This window comes from Arvicola amphibius, chromosome 1 (genome assembly GCF_903992535.2).
Source record: "Arvicola amphibius chromosome 1, mArvAmp1.2, whole genome shotgun sequence".
NCBI lineage: Eukaryota > Metazoa > Chordata > Mammalia > Rodentia > Cricetidae > Arvicola > Arvicola amphibius.
In genome coordinates this window covers 133,063,617-133,080,263 of record NC_052047.1, presented here as the reverse complement: position 1 = coordinate 133,080,263, position 16,647 = coordinate 133,063,617, and the positions used below count along the sequence as shown (strand labels likewise).

Sequence of the window (16,647 nt, the reverse complement as noted above, 5' to 3'; positions counted from 1 at the left end):
TGATGGGGGATGCTGAGGGGACTCGGATGTGGGGAGCGACTCCGTGCAGTGAGTCAGACAAGGGATGTCCCTGGGGTCTAAAGCAGGATGTGATCCAACACTGAAGGACAGAAATACTGAAAGGAAGGCCAGAGAGAGAGAGAGAATGCTCTAAGCCCTAGGGGACCTGAGGAGATGGTGAGGGGCAGCAGGAGGATGAGGAAGGGGTGCCAGATCAAGTCAGGTGACCCCAGAAAGGAGTTCCGGATACAGAGGGTTTGCGTGGGATGGGCAGGACAGCGTCCAAAGGAATCAGCACAGCTGGAAAAACAGCTGTGTGACAAAAGACACTTTTCCTCCTTCCTTAGCACTTGCCCGTGTTTCTGCCCACGCCCTGGCTCCAGCCCGAAGACACCCGATTGGTTCACTTTTTATGTCTCCCCCTAGCTCTTATAGCTCTGCCCTCCTCTTGAACTGCTCAGGAAAAAAAGGCCAAACAACAACAACAACAACAACAACAACAACAAAACAACAACCAAAAGCTGCCTTTGGATAAAAGTTAAAAATATTCTGTACGCACGGCCAGTGGTTTGTGTTAAACACTTTTGGAAGTAGTTTGTATCCCAAGCTGAACTAGTTTGCCCTCAAAGCTGCTTCCCATTAAAATGTTTACATGGGTGATCCCTACCCCCCCCCACCCTCACCTCCAGACCAACACGGATCCCATTGAGGACCCCTAGTTTCAGCTCTGGAACAGGAGCATCCCATGAGGCTCAAGGGAAGAGCCACAGGGGTCACCCTCTCTCCTCCAAGGGGCGGATCAGTAGCCCCGCCCACAAAGGGCTTCCCTTGTGAGCCTTTCCCAGGAAGTCCTTTAGGGTCTCAAAATGTAGCAAGTAGAGCAAATGCACATTATGTCGGCTCAGCAGAGAGAAACAAAAGAGTCTTTTGGTCACAAGCCCAGCAACCTCTCTGGCAACTGCAAGCCAAGCAGCTTCAAGCCTTTAGAGATGTGAGGCGCACTCTGAGAGGGCGGAAGTGGAGGAGCTGGGGCAGGCCTGCGCTGTAGCGCTGTCCTTCCTGTGAGCAGCATGCAACAACAGTTAGCAGTTTGAAGGAGCAGCATGTGCTCACCCTACTTGGGCCATGGGGGTTGAGGCTCGCAGTCACTCCCAGGCTCTCCAAAGGTGGAGGAGCCGATCTGCCGAAAGATAGGATGGCTCGCGCTCTCCGACAAAAAAGGGAGATGCAGCCAGGCATTGGTGGCACATGCCTTTAATCCCAGCACTCCAGAGGCAGAGGCAGGCAGATCTCTGTGAGTTCGAGGCCATCCTGGTCTACAAGAGCTAGTTCCAGGACAGGCTCCAAAGCTACAGAGAAACCCTATCTTGAAAAAAAAAAAAAGAAAAAAGAAAAGAAAGAAAAAAGGGGAAATGCATATCAAGGAGACAATGACATCGGGTGTCAATTGCACCTTCCATTTCCTGAAACGCATGTTCAAAGCGGACAATTCCAGCATGAGTCACAGAGAACCCCTTCAAACAAACTCATGATGCTGGTGAGAAACCGGGCCCAGATGTCCAGCCCTTGAATTAGTTACTAGGCTCATGCATGTGGTGCATGGCCCAACACCAGCTTCACTGGGCTGCTCTTAAATGGCTCTCGGAAGGCCCAATCACATCCTCACATGACAAAGCACCCTGGGGGGGTGACATTCCCACCTCGAACTTGATGCTTAACGGAGGCTGTCCATAAGCCCAGGTCTTCTTGCCTTCCATCCCCCTCTTCAAATGCTGGAACTGGAGGTGTGCACCACCTCACCCCCCCTCCTAGTCTGTCTTCTCCCCGCTTCCCTGGCCTGTTTCTTCGTTGTTGCCTAAGAGGACACAGTACCAAGCCAGCTCCGCTCCCATCTACTGCCTACCACGCCTTGATCACTTCGCACATAAGGGGTAAGTTCTGCCGGAACTCAGTTCACCTGGGTGGCCAGTTCCTTCCCAATCAAGCTTTGTTACAAGCCAGGCCAGACTCTCCCCAGAAATAACTCTCATCAGAACAGACAAACAGAAAAGGGGTGGGGTGGGGTAGTCGGCGGGAATCAGGCTTTGATGTGGGTGTCTGCCTTTCATTTCCAATTCCATTTTTTCAAAAGCTACGTCAGTTCCATTTTACATTTCCTAATATTCGGGGTGGGGGGGGGCAGCACATGTCAACATCAGGCTTCTGGCTAAAGGGCTAGACTCCTAGGGACAGCCTGAAAGCCTTCACACAGCCCCTCTGTTGAGAACTCTCACATTCTGCCTGGACATGCCAGAGGTGACACGAGGCTCCTGTCTCCTTGTTGGCTCAGAATCAGAAAAGAATATCCCGGGGCTGGAAGCAGTCACACGGCATGCACTCATGCATTCCGAACGTGAAATGACAGGAGGAGACAGCTCACACACCACGCAGGCCAGTGTCCCGCCTGCAGACGGCCAGGAGGCCACCCAACGCTGGCTGTCTTCCGTGAACTCAGTGGGTCTGAAGGGTCTACATGTGGCCGCCACCTGTGCTATTCTGGCCAGCCTCCTCTGGTGCTACCACCACGTTCTAGACGCCTCGCCAGCAGCGTTCCTAAATGGGAAATGTGCCAACCTATTTAAGGTCGTGCTGTCCCATCCCACGTAAAGGCCAGGCTCTGTCCCTGTGGTTATGACTGCAGAGTTGGGTACTTGAACTTCTGCCCACTGGCTCCGAGGAGGCGGGGGTGATAAGGTAGAGGTGCATTCCCGGAACGTTTGTACTTCCTTTATAAAATGGGAATAACACAGCTACCCTGTGTATTAGAGAATCATTGGATGTGAAGGGCAGCGCCTGGCCCAGTTAGCTTGGCGCCAACAAACACAGTTAGAAAGATGAACTGTTGATAGAAATTCCACAGTAACCTGGCAGAAATAACACACCAGTGTGACCTCACTAAAGTCGGTCTAAAGTCGGTCACCCGCACGGGCACAGAGCCTGTATGGGCTACAGCCTTCAGTCCTGTCTTCAGCACTCAGCCTCTGAGAAGGTAAGGGAATAGACAGGGTGGGGAGTTAATGTTTGGTCCTGTGGTTTTTCCAGAAGAATGCCTGATACTATTTTTAAATGGATAAAAGGACCCAGCATCCTACCGCCCCAACAGTACATTGAGCCACCTCTATCCAAAAGTGCAGAGCACACAGTAGGACTTCACCTAACTGGCATCCTACTTAACAGTCAGGTGAGAAGCAAGAGCTTCACAAGAAGACTCTACACTTCATTAGCTCCTAGGCGGGTCTTTTACTGCACCAATCACGAAATTCCCACTGACCCTCCTACCTTCTGTCTGAAGAAATTTCTGGGGACAGGAAGAAAGGAGTAACAGAGGTCACATCATCATGTGATCTGCATGAGGGGGAGTGGGAATCTTTGCTGGCCATCCAGTAAGACCTGGCTTTAGTTTCAGGGCTGAAGACTTTGCTAAACAAGGGTGGGAGATGTGGCTCAGTTGACAGAGTGCTTGCCCAGCTCTCACAAAGGTCTGGCTTACTGTGTAAGCCTGGTGTGGTCGTGCATGCCCATAATCCTCATGTATGGAAGGGAGAGGCAGGGAAGTCAAAGGTTCAAAGCCATCTACAAGTTATCAAATGTATTTAAAGGCAACCTGGGCTACATGAGACTTTGCTGAGCAAAAATAACTGCAAACAGAGTATCAAATATTTTTTTAAAAATCTTTTTCTTTTATTTTAAAAAAAAATTGCCAAGCATGGTGGCACATGTCTTTAATCCCAGCACTCAGAAAGCTGAGGCAGGTGAATCTCTGTGAGTTTGAGGCTAGCCTGATCTACAAAGTGAGTCGTGAGTCTAGGACAGTCAAGGCTACACAGAGAAACCCTATCTCAAAAAAATCACATGAAAAATAAATTAATTTTTTTTTTTTTTTTGGTTTTTCAAGATAGGGTTTCTCTGTAGCTTTGGAGCCTGTCCTGGAACTAGCTCTTGTAGACCAGGCTGGCCTCAAACTCATAGCAATCCACCTGTCTCTGCCTCCCAAGTGATGGGATTAAAGGCATGTGACACCACTGTCCAGCTCAAAAAATGAATTAATTAAATAAAAAAATTAATTCAAGTAGGACTAGAAAGAATCTGAGCTATAAACACCCCGACCCCGAAGACGATTTCACACACGCATTTCTCAAAGTGTGCTCACTCTCGCTATGTCTTAGTTTTACACCCTGGCCCTGCCTCAAAGTTAAGGTCTCGTAGAAAATAATAATAATTTCGGCAGATATTGCGTTCTAGCCCTTTTGCAAGGGGCTATGAGCACATCAGCACATTAACGATTCTAAGAGGCTCAAGGAAGAGGTGTTAATTTTGTCTTAGGTTCCTAAAACCTTGAGCACAGAAAGTTTTAACAAGAAACTAGAGAGATGATGACTCAGTAGCTGAAAGAGCACACTGCTTTTGCAGAAACCCAGAGCCAGGTAACCCCGTAACTTCAGTTCCAGGGTAACCAGCTTCTCTAATTACATACTCACATACAAACACAACACACGGTTAAAAGTCATTCTAAAAAAAAAAAACTTTTTAAATCCATTCCATACACACCTTCAGTTACGCATGTGCAGACAAACATCTCTGACACAGATGCCTCAACATCGGGGACAGAGTCTCTCTTCTCACCAGTTACCCATTAACTTCCTTAGAGTCTGGTTTTATGAAGAAAAAATGCTACTTTGAAAAACTCTACTATGTGAGAGGCGGTGGCGCACGTCTTTAATCCCAACACTCAGGAGAAATCCCACCTCAAAAAAATGATTAAGTAACTAATTTAATTCAATTAAAAACCTCCGAGCTGAGAGCCAGCTTCTTCCAGGAGCTTCCCGAGCCTCTTCTCTCCTGCTGCCTGGCCCTGCAGCTTCTGCGCTGTGGCTGCATGCTCTGGGGTTACCAGACAGCTCTGGTGTCCTCACTCTCTCCAGGTCTGGCATCTGAGAGCTGGGCCGGCTCTGTGGGCTGGGGAGGCCGCTTGGGCCTCAGGAGCTTCTCACCTGATGGTCGATTTTGATAAGGGCAATGTCTGCTTTTTCATCCACATCCTTGATCTTAGCTTCATAGGTAGCTCCGTTCTTCAGCTCAACCTTGACCCGGTTTTTGTTGGTCACCACGTGAGCGTTGGTCACGATCAGTCCGTCCTCAGACACGATAAATCCAGACCCGCTAGCCACCGGCACCTCCCTCTTTGAGAAAGGAAGCCTGAAACAGACATTAGTGAAGCCTGAACACCTCTTAAACACTCACACAAACCAGGAAATGACTCTGCAGGAGCAACCCACGCACATCTAGCAAGTGTTTAACGGTTTAAAAATAACATTAGGCTACTTTTTGGAATGAATCAAAAATTCCACTTAAGAAAATATTCCCTGGGAATCTCTTCAGAGCTAAACGTTATTAAAGGAAGGGCCAAGATTATAGATTTAAGTAGGAAAAATTTCCTAAGGCAGAGAACTCCATCATAATATAGGAATCTACCCAGCGACATTCCTAACACTTTAACGTGCGCCAAAAATAGCTCTGTCCCTAGTTAGTGACAGCTCCAGATGTTGCGGGAAAGGGGAGGTGCTCTTTACTTGCGATACAGCTCAATGTGAACCACGGCAGGCGCGATCTTCTCCACCACGTCAGCAATAAAGTTGTATTTATGCCGCAAACTGTTGGGATCTTCCTGCCCTGGGAACAAAGGCAAAGACGAGGTAGTTTAGCGATGCTGGGCCTGTGCTCAGGCCTGGAACATGATGTGGCTTAGAGGGAGACAAAATGCATGAACGGATCAACACACACATACATGCATGCATACTCACTAAGGCACATGAACTCAGGCACATACATGCGCTTCCACACAGATGCCTACACTCACACGTACAGAGCATGAGCATATGCACACATACATACACATGCATAGTCATACGCACATACACATTTGTATAACCATACACATGAACATATGCACAATATACACATCACATCACACACGCACACACACATACCCTCTGTGGAAGGGAAACAATAATCCCCTAGGCTAAGAACTGGGACCTTTCCAGTCCTCTTGTGACCTACCACAGCCGCATGTCCCCAGGGTCGCCCCGTTCCAGGGCATCTGTACATTATTCCTGTTTCGCTAAGATCTGCAGTGCTCCAACCAGACATAACTGGGCAAAGGGACATACGGGGACTAACTTCCCATGCTGGAAGGGTACCTCCATAAACACGGAGTCCTCCAGTCCTCTCTTGTTCCCCCTCAGCCGGGTTCCCCTCCCTAAGCTGCTTGATACAGCCAAGAAATTTGATCTCCCTTCCCACGGTGTGATGTTCACAGGTTCAAGAAAAGGACTACAGCTTCCAAGGAGATTAACTAACTTGACAGATTCATGACAGCAACATCTTCATATGTCTGCTTTCAAAGCCTTTTCACTTTCTACTTTCTTACAGACTTCAAAAATAAGTATCGCCGGGCGGTGGTGGCGCACGCCTTTAATCCCAGCACTCGGGAGGCAGAGGCAGGCGGATCTCTGTGAGTTCGAGGCCAGCCTGGTCTACAAGAGCTAGTTCCAGGACAGGATCCAAAGCCACAGAGAAACCCTGTCTCGAAAAACCAAAAAAAAAAAAAAAAAAAAAGTATCATTACCATATTATATTTGGGGAAACTGAGGCAAGGATTCCTCCATGAATACTAAATGGTCTTAATAACAAACATAAACTACAGGGAAATCTGGGAAGCCGCCCCCCCCACCCCACTCCATAGTTTCAGCAAATCTACAGCTTTTCCGCTTCCACGGTGACATACACTGGTCATGCTTCTGCATGAGTCACTTTCTGTTGCTGGGATGAAGACACCATGGCAACTTATAGGAGGAAGAGTTTACTAGGGCTTACATCCCCAGGAGGTAAGAGCCATCATGGTGGGGGGATGGCAGGAAGAGAAAACCCGGAGCTCACATCCTCGACCACAAGCGCAGAGAGAGAAAACTGAGTGATGAGAGGCTATTCATCTCAAAGCCCACCCCCAGTGACGTACTTCCTCCAGCAAAGCCGCGCCACCAAGACCTTCCTAAGCAGTGCCACCACCTGGGAAGCAACGGCTGAAACACCAGAGCCCGTGGGTGGGTAGGTGGGTGGGTGGGGATCTTATTTAAACCACCGCAGCTCCTCCCCTGGAATCTCGATAGCTGTGCTCGGTGCGTCCCCTAAACACCCAAATAAAAAATGGAACTGTGGGAGTAGAAGATTCACATTCCTTCTGCACACAGAGTCTGGCAACCATCACGGAGAGACAGCTGTAAACAAGTGCATCTGGGCTTCCTGGGACCAGCTCCCTGGGCAAGGACCAAGTGGAGGTTTAACTCCAGCTGGCCAGCAACCAGAGGGCACGTGGTATTCTGCAACCACCAGAAGCACAGCTGTGAGCCGCCTGCCTTGAAGGAGAACTAACTCGCCTCGCCTTTCTGATGTGCCGTGTTAGGGCAGAAGAAGATCTGCCCACAGAAATACGAACATGAATATGGGATCCTTCTTCAGGCTCAAATGGGCAGGTGTCTTGCTGATGCAAAGCAGGGAAAGTGGCTCCAAGGTCTGCCTACCAGAAAAGCTACAAGAAGGACCCGACCGAGGGGCACGAAAGACTGAGACCCATCCTAGGTCCACACAGTAACTCCCATTCTCTCACCAGTAAAATGGGGCCATGGCCGCTAGGATGAGGTGTGTGTGTGTGGTTTGCTCCTTAGAGTTCAAACCCCGAATGGAACACTCAGCCTAACAGGGGCATCAAGAGCAGGTGGCTCTGGGAATGGATACAGGGCTCTCCCACTCAGTAGGTGAGGCAGGAGAGAGAGAGAGAGAGAGAGAGAGAGGATAGACAGTGACAAGCCAGCTGCTGACTTCCACTGCTGTCATTTGGTTGACATCCACACAGAAACTAAATGGAAGCGACTTAACACAGGAGTACCCACAATTGCTCAAAGATGGACAAAGCGTCAAGCCAATGAGAAGAGTGGCTTCTGCACCTGCAGTTTCAGAGCATCTTTACATGTAAAGCAGCATGGTTAGGGGCCCATTCCTCTCTCATTTAACTGAAGGGAGCTGCTGCTGCTGCTGCCACTTCTGCTGCTGGTGCTGCCACCTCCTCATGTCTACAGACACCCTGGTGGCCCTGCGGCTCTGATCTCCACTGCAGTCCTCTGTCCTCCTTGTAAAATGGTCAGACAGACACACACACCCCCACCCCATAGGTGAAGCCAGGTTGGCTCTGCCAGCCCTCCCAGAGAATGCAGAAGGGCTGAACACTGCTGCATCTAGACCCCACATGAAGGGAAGAATGCCAAACACTAGCTCTGCCCTCCGTTTGATGGCTCTGGGCATCATACCCGCTACTGTCTGGCCTTGGTGACATCACCAGACTCTACTCCTCTAAGCTTAAGTCCTTTGTCAGAAAAAAAACAAAAACAAAAACCTTGTGAAGAGCACAGAGCTCAGTGTTTGCTTCACAGAATAAGAATGTATGACCCCCACCCCCTGCCCAGGAAGTGTTCGATGAAGCCACGGAATACATCTTAAGGAGAGAATGGCTGTTCAGAAGGAGGCTCTGGGCAATGGTGACACTTCCCATCAGTGAAACAACAGGGACAGAGGAGGGAGGCAGATGTGCAACCGATTAAAACTTGAGTGGGTCTGGAGCTCAGCAGTCTCAGTGGCCAATCCTGCACTGGTCTAAAGGCTAACCTGTGACTATAGCCTGTGCCTGTTTCCCAGCTCACACAGTCACCCTACAGCTTTGTGGAAGAGGGGCCAGCAGTTGGGTCAGTACCTCATCTCACCCCAACTGAAGCCCAGGAGGGCACTCAACCCCAACGGAGTGGCCCAAGCGACTCACCAGCACACCCTGAGGAGCGTGACCCCACCACACCCTTTCTACACTGCAAGTCTGTGGGGCTGAGGCTGGCCCTTCCTGATGGTTCCCATGGCTATACAGAGAGAGCAGAAAGCTGGAACGGGATGCCCTGTTCATTGTAGTGATGCTATCCTTGGAGTGAGGCAATGGGAGGAAAATAAAAGGCATGGTGCTTGGAAAGGAAAGCAGAAGAACTGCGTTCATTTGCACATGATATGATGGCCCCTCTAGAAAAGTCTTAGAAATACAAAAATAAAATCACCACGATGAGTTTCAGTGCCATAGGAAAACATATCAATATACATAAATAATCGCGACAAAGAAACTTTAAAATATCATAACAACATCAAAAGAATTAAAATGCTTGGGAAAATATTTAACAAAGGTTGTCCAAGAACTGTCCACTGAATGCTCCAAAACAGTGTCAAAGCAAATTAAATAAGACCTAAGTAAATGCAGAGAAAGCCTAGATTTACTGTTTGGAGACTCAATGTTGCTACGTTTTCAATTCTCCCCCAAGGGAACGTACAGATTAAAACACACTACCCACGGAAAATCTCAGGAGTTTTGGTTGAAACCGATAACCTACCTCGAAAATGTTGTGGACAGTAAAAGCCTGTAATACACATAGCGAGTTTCAGGAAGGAAAAAACAAAATCCTAAATAACCAGGATTCGCAAGCGGAAAGATGAATCACAGTGATTTACAAAGATAAATCTTTCCACTTGGCTAATAAATATTTAGTATTACTGAGTTTAATGCAACAAAGGGCCCATTAAGTACAGGCAACAATTTCTTATAGCTTTATGAGCTCATGGCTGCCAGGATTCAATCCCAAGAAAGCCAATGACCCGTCTCTCTTTTATAAACTACCAGGCACACTACTTCATAAATGTCGAATCCATCGTTCTGGGGTTTACAGCTGTGTTGACCGGTTTTTTGTTTGTTTGTTTGTCTGTTTGTTTGTGTTTTTGACACAAGGTCTCTCTACATAGCTCTGGTTGTCCTGAAACTCACTTTGTAGACCAGGCTGGTCTCAAACTCGCAGAGTCCCGCCTGCCTCTGCCTCCTGAGTGCTACTAGGATTAAAGGCGTGCGCCACCACGCCTGACCTTTTTCATTCTTGTTTTCTTTTAGTTTCCTTTGGGAAGGGCAGTGGAGTTTAGCAACTTTCTACAACTCTCTTCTGTGAGGAAGGAGAGAAACACACAACTTGAAGTTTCCGTACCCATTACAGAATGCTTACTGAAAAGAACAGAGCCTCAAGTTCGGCCATCCGACCCTCAGCGTGATGGGGGGTGGGTTCCAAGATCCTCAGCAAATGCTTATGTTCCTTAAGTAAAGGGCATGGTGTTTTTCATGCAACTTACCACATCCTCCCATGCACGGTAAATGGGTTCTAGAATATAATCGTAGCTAACATGGTGTAAATGTCATGTAAACGGTCACTATAATACTGTTTAAGGAATTTTCACGAGGTGGACACCTACACATGGGCAGTACAGATAGAAGTCTCTTCTGTGCATATAAGAAAACTAAATAAATATATGTGTATATATATATATATAGTTTTGCATATAACTACATATAGTATATGCATAAGAAAATTATATATACTTATATATACACACACAGTGGGGAGACATATAAATGATAGATGACAGAAGATAGACAGGTGACAGATGACGATGACATCACGATAGTAATGTACCTCGGTGGGTAGAAGGCAGGACCAGCACATCAGAAGCTTTGAGTTCCATCCTCAGCACTGCCTAACATAGGATGGTGGAGTCACCCGGCCTGTAATCCCAGCTATCCAGAGGTGGAAGCTGGAGGTTAAGGGCTTCAAGCTCATATGCAACCTCAGCAGCCCTTGGACCACTTGGCTACTTCTCTAAATAAAAAAGGGTAAATAAATTGATTATAGATGATTGATAGCCAGAGAGAGCCATGTGTGGCCAGCTGAATCCGTAGATGAGAAGTCTGAAGACATACAAACACGATGCTGACTACCTGACATAACACATGATCATGTTTAAGAAAACTGGCTATGGTAAAAATGGAAAAAAAATAAATCACAGGCAGACCAGCTTTTTGTATTTATTTATTTATTTATTTATTTATTTATTAGTATCTCTCAAAGCAAGGCATGCACAGTGGGTATGTGTTTTAGATGCATGGAAATGTGTGTTTCTTTTAGCTCTCAGGCAGACGCGCCATGCAGAGATAAGAACAGAGTCAGAGAGAACAGAGCCGGGATGAGCTCGGTGCCATGATTCTCAATGTCTGGTCCAAGGCACCCCAGAGCATACGGCAAACCCATGGGATACTCCCCAGCCCTGGAGACAGCCGGTATCCAGTGGACACCTTGTTAAACGAATTCCAGCTTATTCAATTTCAAAACTACGTGTCACCACGTGCCTCGGATCACCCCCTTTGCCCACAAGGTGAGGCTGCTGGCACTCGCTTTGATAAAAGGAACAGACCACAGAAAATTTACTCAACTCTGGACATGGTGAGAGGAGTACTCAGTTGACTGTAGTCCCAGCAAGGTCAAGGGGCACTAGTATTATCTGGTTTCCTGTTGTTGTGATAGATACCACAACCAAAAGCAACTAGAGGAGAAAATGATTTATTCCATCTTACAATTACAATCCATCATGCAGGGGAATCAGGGCAGGAACCCAAGGAGAAACCATGGGGGACACCGCTGACTGGCACTAGTTTCCTGACAACAGTCCAGGACCCCTTGCCTAGGAATGGTACTGCCCACAGTGGGCTGGGCCTTTCTCTATCAATTACCAATCAAGAAAATGCCCCCATAGAGCAATTTAATTAGCAATCGCCCAAGTGAGACCCCCTCAGCTAACTATGGGTCGTGTAAGTGGAAGAGTCACCAGGAGGGACAAATATCCCATTCATAGGAAAGTGGTGATATGAAATTGTGACTTCTATGCTATAAGGACACAAATAAGTTGTTTGGACATCACAGCTCGACAAATGAAACTCTTGGGTATTCTTTCAGCCTGGGAATGCCATAAAAGAGTAACTGTGACACAGCTGTCCTCTAGGAAGAAGGAGAGGGACACACAGTTCAGATACGTGGAGACTGTCATAAGCCAGGAAAGTTTGGGAACCTCCAATACCACTGAATCCCTACAACCGGTGTGAACGATGCAGAGCAGAGGCGACATAAGACAAAAGTCTCCCAAAAAGGGCCCCATGTACAAGGAGCTTTGGTGAGTCCCCAAGGCCAGGGCTGTGGCAAAGCGTTAACATGCAGGAAACTTGTCGAGGTAAAACAGTTAATCGGCTGCAGTTGCTTGAGTTTTGTGGGTTGGACATGAAGGGTCCCCCTCAAGGCTTATCATGTGTTGGAGGTTTGTTCCCTAACTGGTGATGGATCCAATCACTGAACGACTTTGACTTCACCGAAGGACTAACCCACTGATGAAGTCATCACACAGTGGCATCATTGGGAGGTAGCAGGAGATGGGGCCTGGTTGAAAGGAGGTCACTGGACTGTGTCTTTAGTTCTCCAGATCTTTCCTTTCCCCCTCCCCCTACCCCACCCCAACCCTCTTCTCAGCCAGCCTGAAATGAGCAGACTCTTCTGCCACCAGCTCCTGCAAGTGTCTCGCAAGCCCACTGAAATGGAGCCAGATAATCGTAAATCTTTCCTCCCTTGGCACTGGGAATGTAACTCAGCCTGCAGACTACTTGCCTAACGTGAAGGAAGAAGCCCTAGGTTACTGGGTGCAGTAGCTGGTAGCATTCCAGGCAGGCAGGAGGACCAGAAAACTCAAAGTCATCCTTGGCTACAGTACTGAGTTCAGCGCCAGCTTGAGATTCCTAAGGTCTTGTCTAAAAAACAAAACAGAACAGAAACCGCTCTCCTCCCTTAAGTTTGTTCATATCAAGTATTTTGTCACGGTGACCAGAAGCCAACAGAGATGTCACAGAGCCTGTCCTTCCTTCTGTCACGTGGCAGCTATCCTAGGTGACAGGCTGCACAGAGAGCACGCCCGCCCAAAGCCAAGGTCTCTGTTATCATCTGCTTGCACTTGCTTAGCCAACAGCAGGGGGCCAGTGCCTTGCACAGCTCCAAGTGGCTCTTCCTGTGTTTTGGAATCTTCTAAGAATTCTAGGCCCCTCCCTCTCAGTCCCCAAAGCAGGGCTCTCCACTCCAGCCCTCGGTACTCACACCCTTTTTGCTCCCTGCCTACAGGAAGGCAGTGTATTCTTTATTCTTCCCTACAACTAGTCAAATCCCACCCAGCCTTCAATTTTGGCAGTAAAATACTAGGCAAGACTAGCCAATAAGACTATGTGCTTGAGCACAATGCTAGACACAGATGTTTCCTCTAGTTTCTCCTCAAAGCCTTCAGGGTGGCTCTTATGCCTGGATCTATACAGAAGGAAAGTGTGCTGTTCAGAGCCCTGGAACTGGATTAAGGATGTAGCTCAATTAAGAAGAGTGTTTGCCTAGTATGCAGGAAGCCATGAGTCTGGTCCCTGGTACCACACATTAATCCAGGCACGGCGGAACCACATCTGTAATCCCAGCACTCAGAAGATGAGGACCGGAGGATCAGAAGTCCAAGGTCATCCTTGACTGCCTATCTGTCAAGTTCCAGGCCAGCCTGGGCTACAGGAGAACCCCCATGCCTTCTCCTCATCTCTCCCCGAAAAAGCCTCAGAGTTGGCGAGCAGCAGAGCAGGAGACTGAGCCATGCGCAGAGGCTCCCCGATTGATCTCTCTGTTCTGCATTTGGAGCCTCCCTTCTCAGCCCCAGCTCTTTCAGCCCCTTACAGCCACACCACTGTGGGAACCCAATTCACACTTCTGAACTGGAAGAGCGGGGCCAGGATGCAAGTCCAATAGTCCAACCTTCGCATCCAGCAAGAACAATCCCGCCATCTAATTTCTCTGCCGAGTTGATAAGTCCAGCTAATTTGGAAAACAGAACACAGTGTATTCGAGGGAAAAGAAATGAATCCTCCTTTATTCCCAGGGAACAGCTTGTTCCCCAAATTCAAATCAGTTGCAAGAACAGACTGATCAAACCCGTGGCATTTTAATGCACTGTCCTATATTCAGCACTGGCTACGTCGTCTGCAGGACCCAGGGCAAAATGAAAATGAAGCTTTTGTTCCAAAGATTAGGAATCTCAAGGCAGGGCCTGCAGAGCATTAAACAGGTGGGGCCCTTGTGACTATAGCTACGGGGCCCTGTGTGACTAGGCAGGTCCATGCCCAAAGAAGTCGGTCTGCCAACATTTCAAGTTCATCTGACTTTTAAAGCCATGTTAGAGTTGCTAGAGGCTTGGTTCTACTGTGGAGCCACGGAGCCCATGGACCATCTACAGGGGCTCACACAGCATCCATCCGCTGGGAGCACTGATCATCTATCTACAGGGGCTCACACAGCATCCATCTCCTGGGAGACTAGGAACTTTCCTTGTCCATAGTGATCTACAATGTCAGGACAGTATGCATAGGCAGAGGCACGCTATATAACCACCGACGGGGGGAGGTGGGGGACCGTCAGGCTGGGGCTCCTCTTCACAGTGACAGAGTTCTGCTGGGTGGCCTCTACAGTCCCAACTAGCTCTCAAATCAATTTCCCCCTAATTTCTTCAACTCCAAATACTAGCGCAGGCGGTCATACCTGAATTCATGTCTGAAAGACTGCAAATCAAGAGTGTGGGTCACTGCGGCAGAAGCCAGGTCTCGAGGAAAGGAGAGGCGTGAAGAAGATGGAAATACTCAAGGGTCATGCCAGGGCATGCACAGTAGGAGACCAAGGAGACGAAAGGGGCTAGACAGGCCCTTGAAGGGAAAACATGCCTTCCTCCCTGGCATTTCAGCTTCAGATTGGCTTCCTTCTACCATGTAGGCCTGGCCAAGTAATACAAGTCATTTCAAGGCAAGAACCTAAAATGCCTTGCAAGAAGTTGGAGAGGAAGGCCCATGAGAAAGGTGTTCATTCCCACTGGAGGGGCGGGCCTTGACCACCTTGATCCCTTGACCACCTGAGACACAGAAGCTATCATCTAGGTGATTGGCTGCTGGGAGCCCCGAAGTCCTACTCATGAGTCTGGAAAAAGAGTCTTCCCCAGGCTCCCGCAGACACAAGTAGGCATTCTCCCCCTGGCAAAGCAATTATAAACAACACCGCCAAACACAGCCAGCACCCTGCGGGTGTGGAGGAAACCAGGAGTGATCTTTGGGAAAGGTCCAGTGTGCGAAGGGGTAGGACACACACCTCAGCTGTCACCAGCACCTTCCCACAGTCAACAGTCACCATGTGAGGTCCAGCTTCTGGCGCCGCAGCCTTCAGATGCCAGCAGATCTGAAATACAGCCGATCCCCCTGCTCAGAATCTATAGCCAAGTGGGTACGCACTGCGCATGTCCTCTTCTTCATCCTTAGGCAGTCCCAGAGTCACGTGTTGTCTTTGATCTTTGGGTCAGTCTGAAGCACGGCCTAATGACGAGTAACTACAAAAAGCTTCCTAGCTACTAGGTCAATGTAGGCTCGGAAGAAAAGCTCACTGCTCTCCAGGGCCCTCTGCAAGGGCTCCCACCCACTCCACTCACTGGGCAGCATCTGCGCAGGAGTCCACAGCAGAACAGGGCAGCTGGGGGCTGGAGTGCAGCTTCAGCCAAGCCCCCAGCACTCGCAGCTCAAGCCAAAGCCCTCATACATGCACTACCTGCTCCCTCCCCCTCCCCGCTCTCTCTGTTAGTCTGAACAGGCGCACGTGCACTGAGGCTAGAGGTGGGACCCGGATGTTATCCCTCAGAACAGCCATCGTCTTGTTATTTGTTTGTTTCTGGAGATGGGGTCTCTCACTGGGACCTGGGGCTTGCTGGTGTTGCTAGGTTGGCTGGCCTATCCTGTCTCCACCTCCCCAATGCTGGGATTACACACACATGACGCCCGCCAGGTCTGGCTGGTACTGAGAGTCAGCTCGGGTCTTTTAGTCTTGCCTGGCAAGCACCTTATTGCTTACACGCTTCACTGCTCGGGGTGGACAGGTACTAAATGAGACACAACACAGCAGCAAAAAGGAGCAGCCAGCAGGATCAAGGCAGCTAACACCACTTTCGGAAACAGCCAGTCCCTGGAAGGAAGAAGAAAGCACCTGGAACAGCCTTGCGTAGCACACTGAGTCCACACCTTGGTGGGACTTGCCTTGTCAGGATGGAAATTCCGGCAGCCGAGACCCAAGGCAGGTGTGGGTGGCATGTTGAGACAGGACGAGAACCCGCAGCTGGGGAGGGAGGAGTGTGTGCTGCAAAACCAGGGAGGGGAACAGATGGGAAGGAGCGAGCTGTACAGTCATGGAGGGACAGATGACTGGTCCCCAGGAAAAGCTCCCTTTGTGAGAGTTCTTGCTGAATTTGAGAACGGCCTGAGAGGTCAAGGGCAAAAGCCCGGATGAGCAGAGCGGGGAGGAGGGCTGGAAAGCACCGTGGAAAGAGGTGAGAGCCTAAGGGGAATGTGCAGGGCTGCTCCTCTGACAGTGAACTTGGACTGCTTTCTCTGAGGATGGGGATAGCTGTAGGCTCTATGATCAGGTATAACGTGAGCAGGAGATGGGGTTTCCTGTTCTAAGAAGATGTGCCTGGAGGTAAGGGGGAGAAAAGGTATCCGCCACCAGCAACCATAGCAAAGACATCCCACCAGGCTCACAAGCCCCATCCTCACTCCGGATT

General features: G+C 49.0%; 1 protein-coding gene across 2 annotated transcripts in view; it reads right to left on the bottom strand.

The window, feature by feature from the left end:
- Htra1 (HtrA serine peptidase 1) overlaps positions 1–16,647 on the bottom strand; it is a 50,439-nt gene that overhangs the window by 19,029 nt on the left and 14,763 nt on the right. For both annotated transcript variants that reach the window (XM_038336251.1, XM_038336263.2), the window contains exons 2-3: positions 5,610–5,709; positions 5,031–5,235 (exon numbers count right to left, since the gene is read on the bottom strand). In XM_038336251.1, the coding sequence (XP_038192179.1) occupies positions 5,031–5,235; positions 5,610–5,709 (305 nt within the window). The remainder of the gene's footprint in view (positions 1–5,030; positions 5,236–5,609; positions 5,710–16,647) is intronic.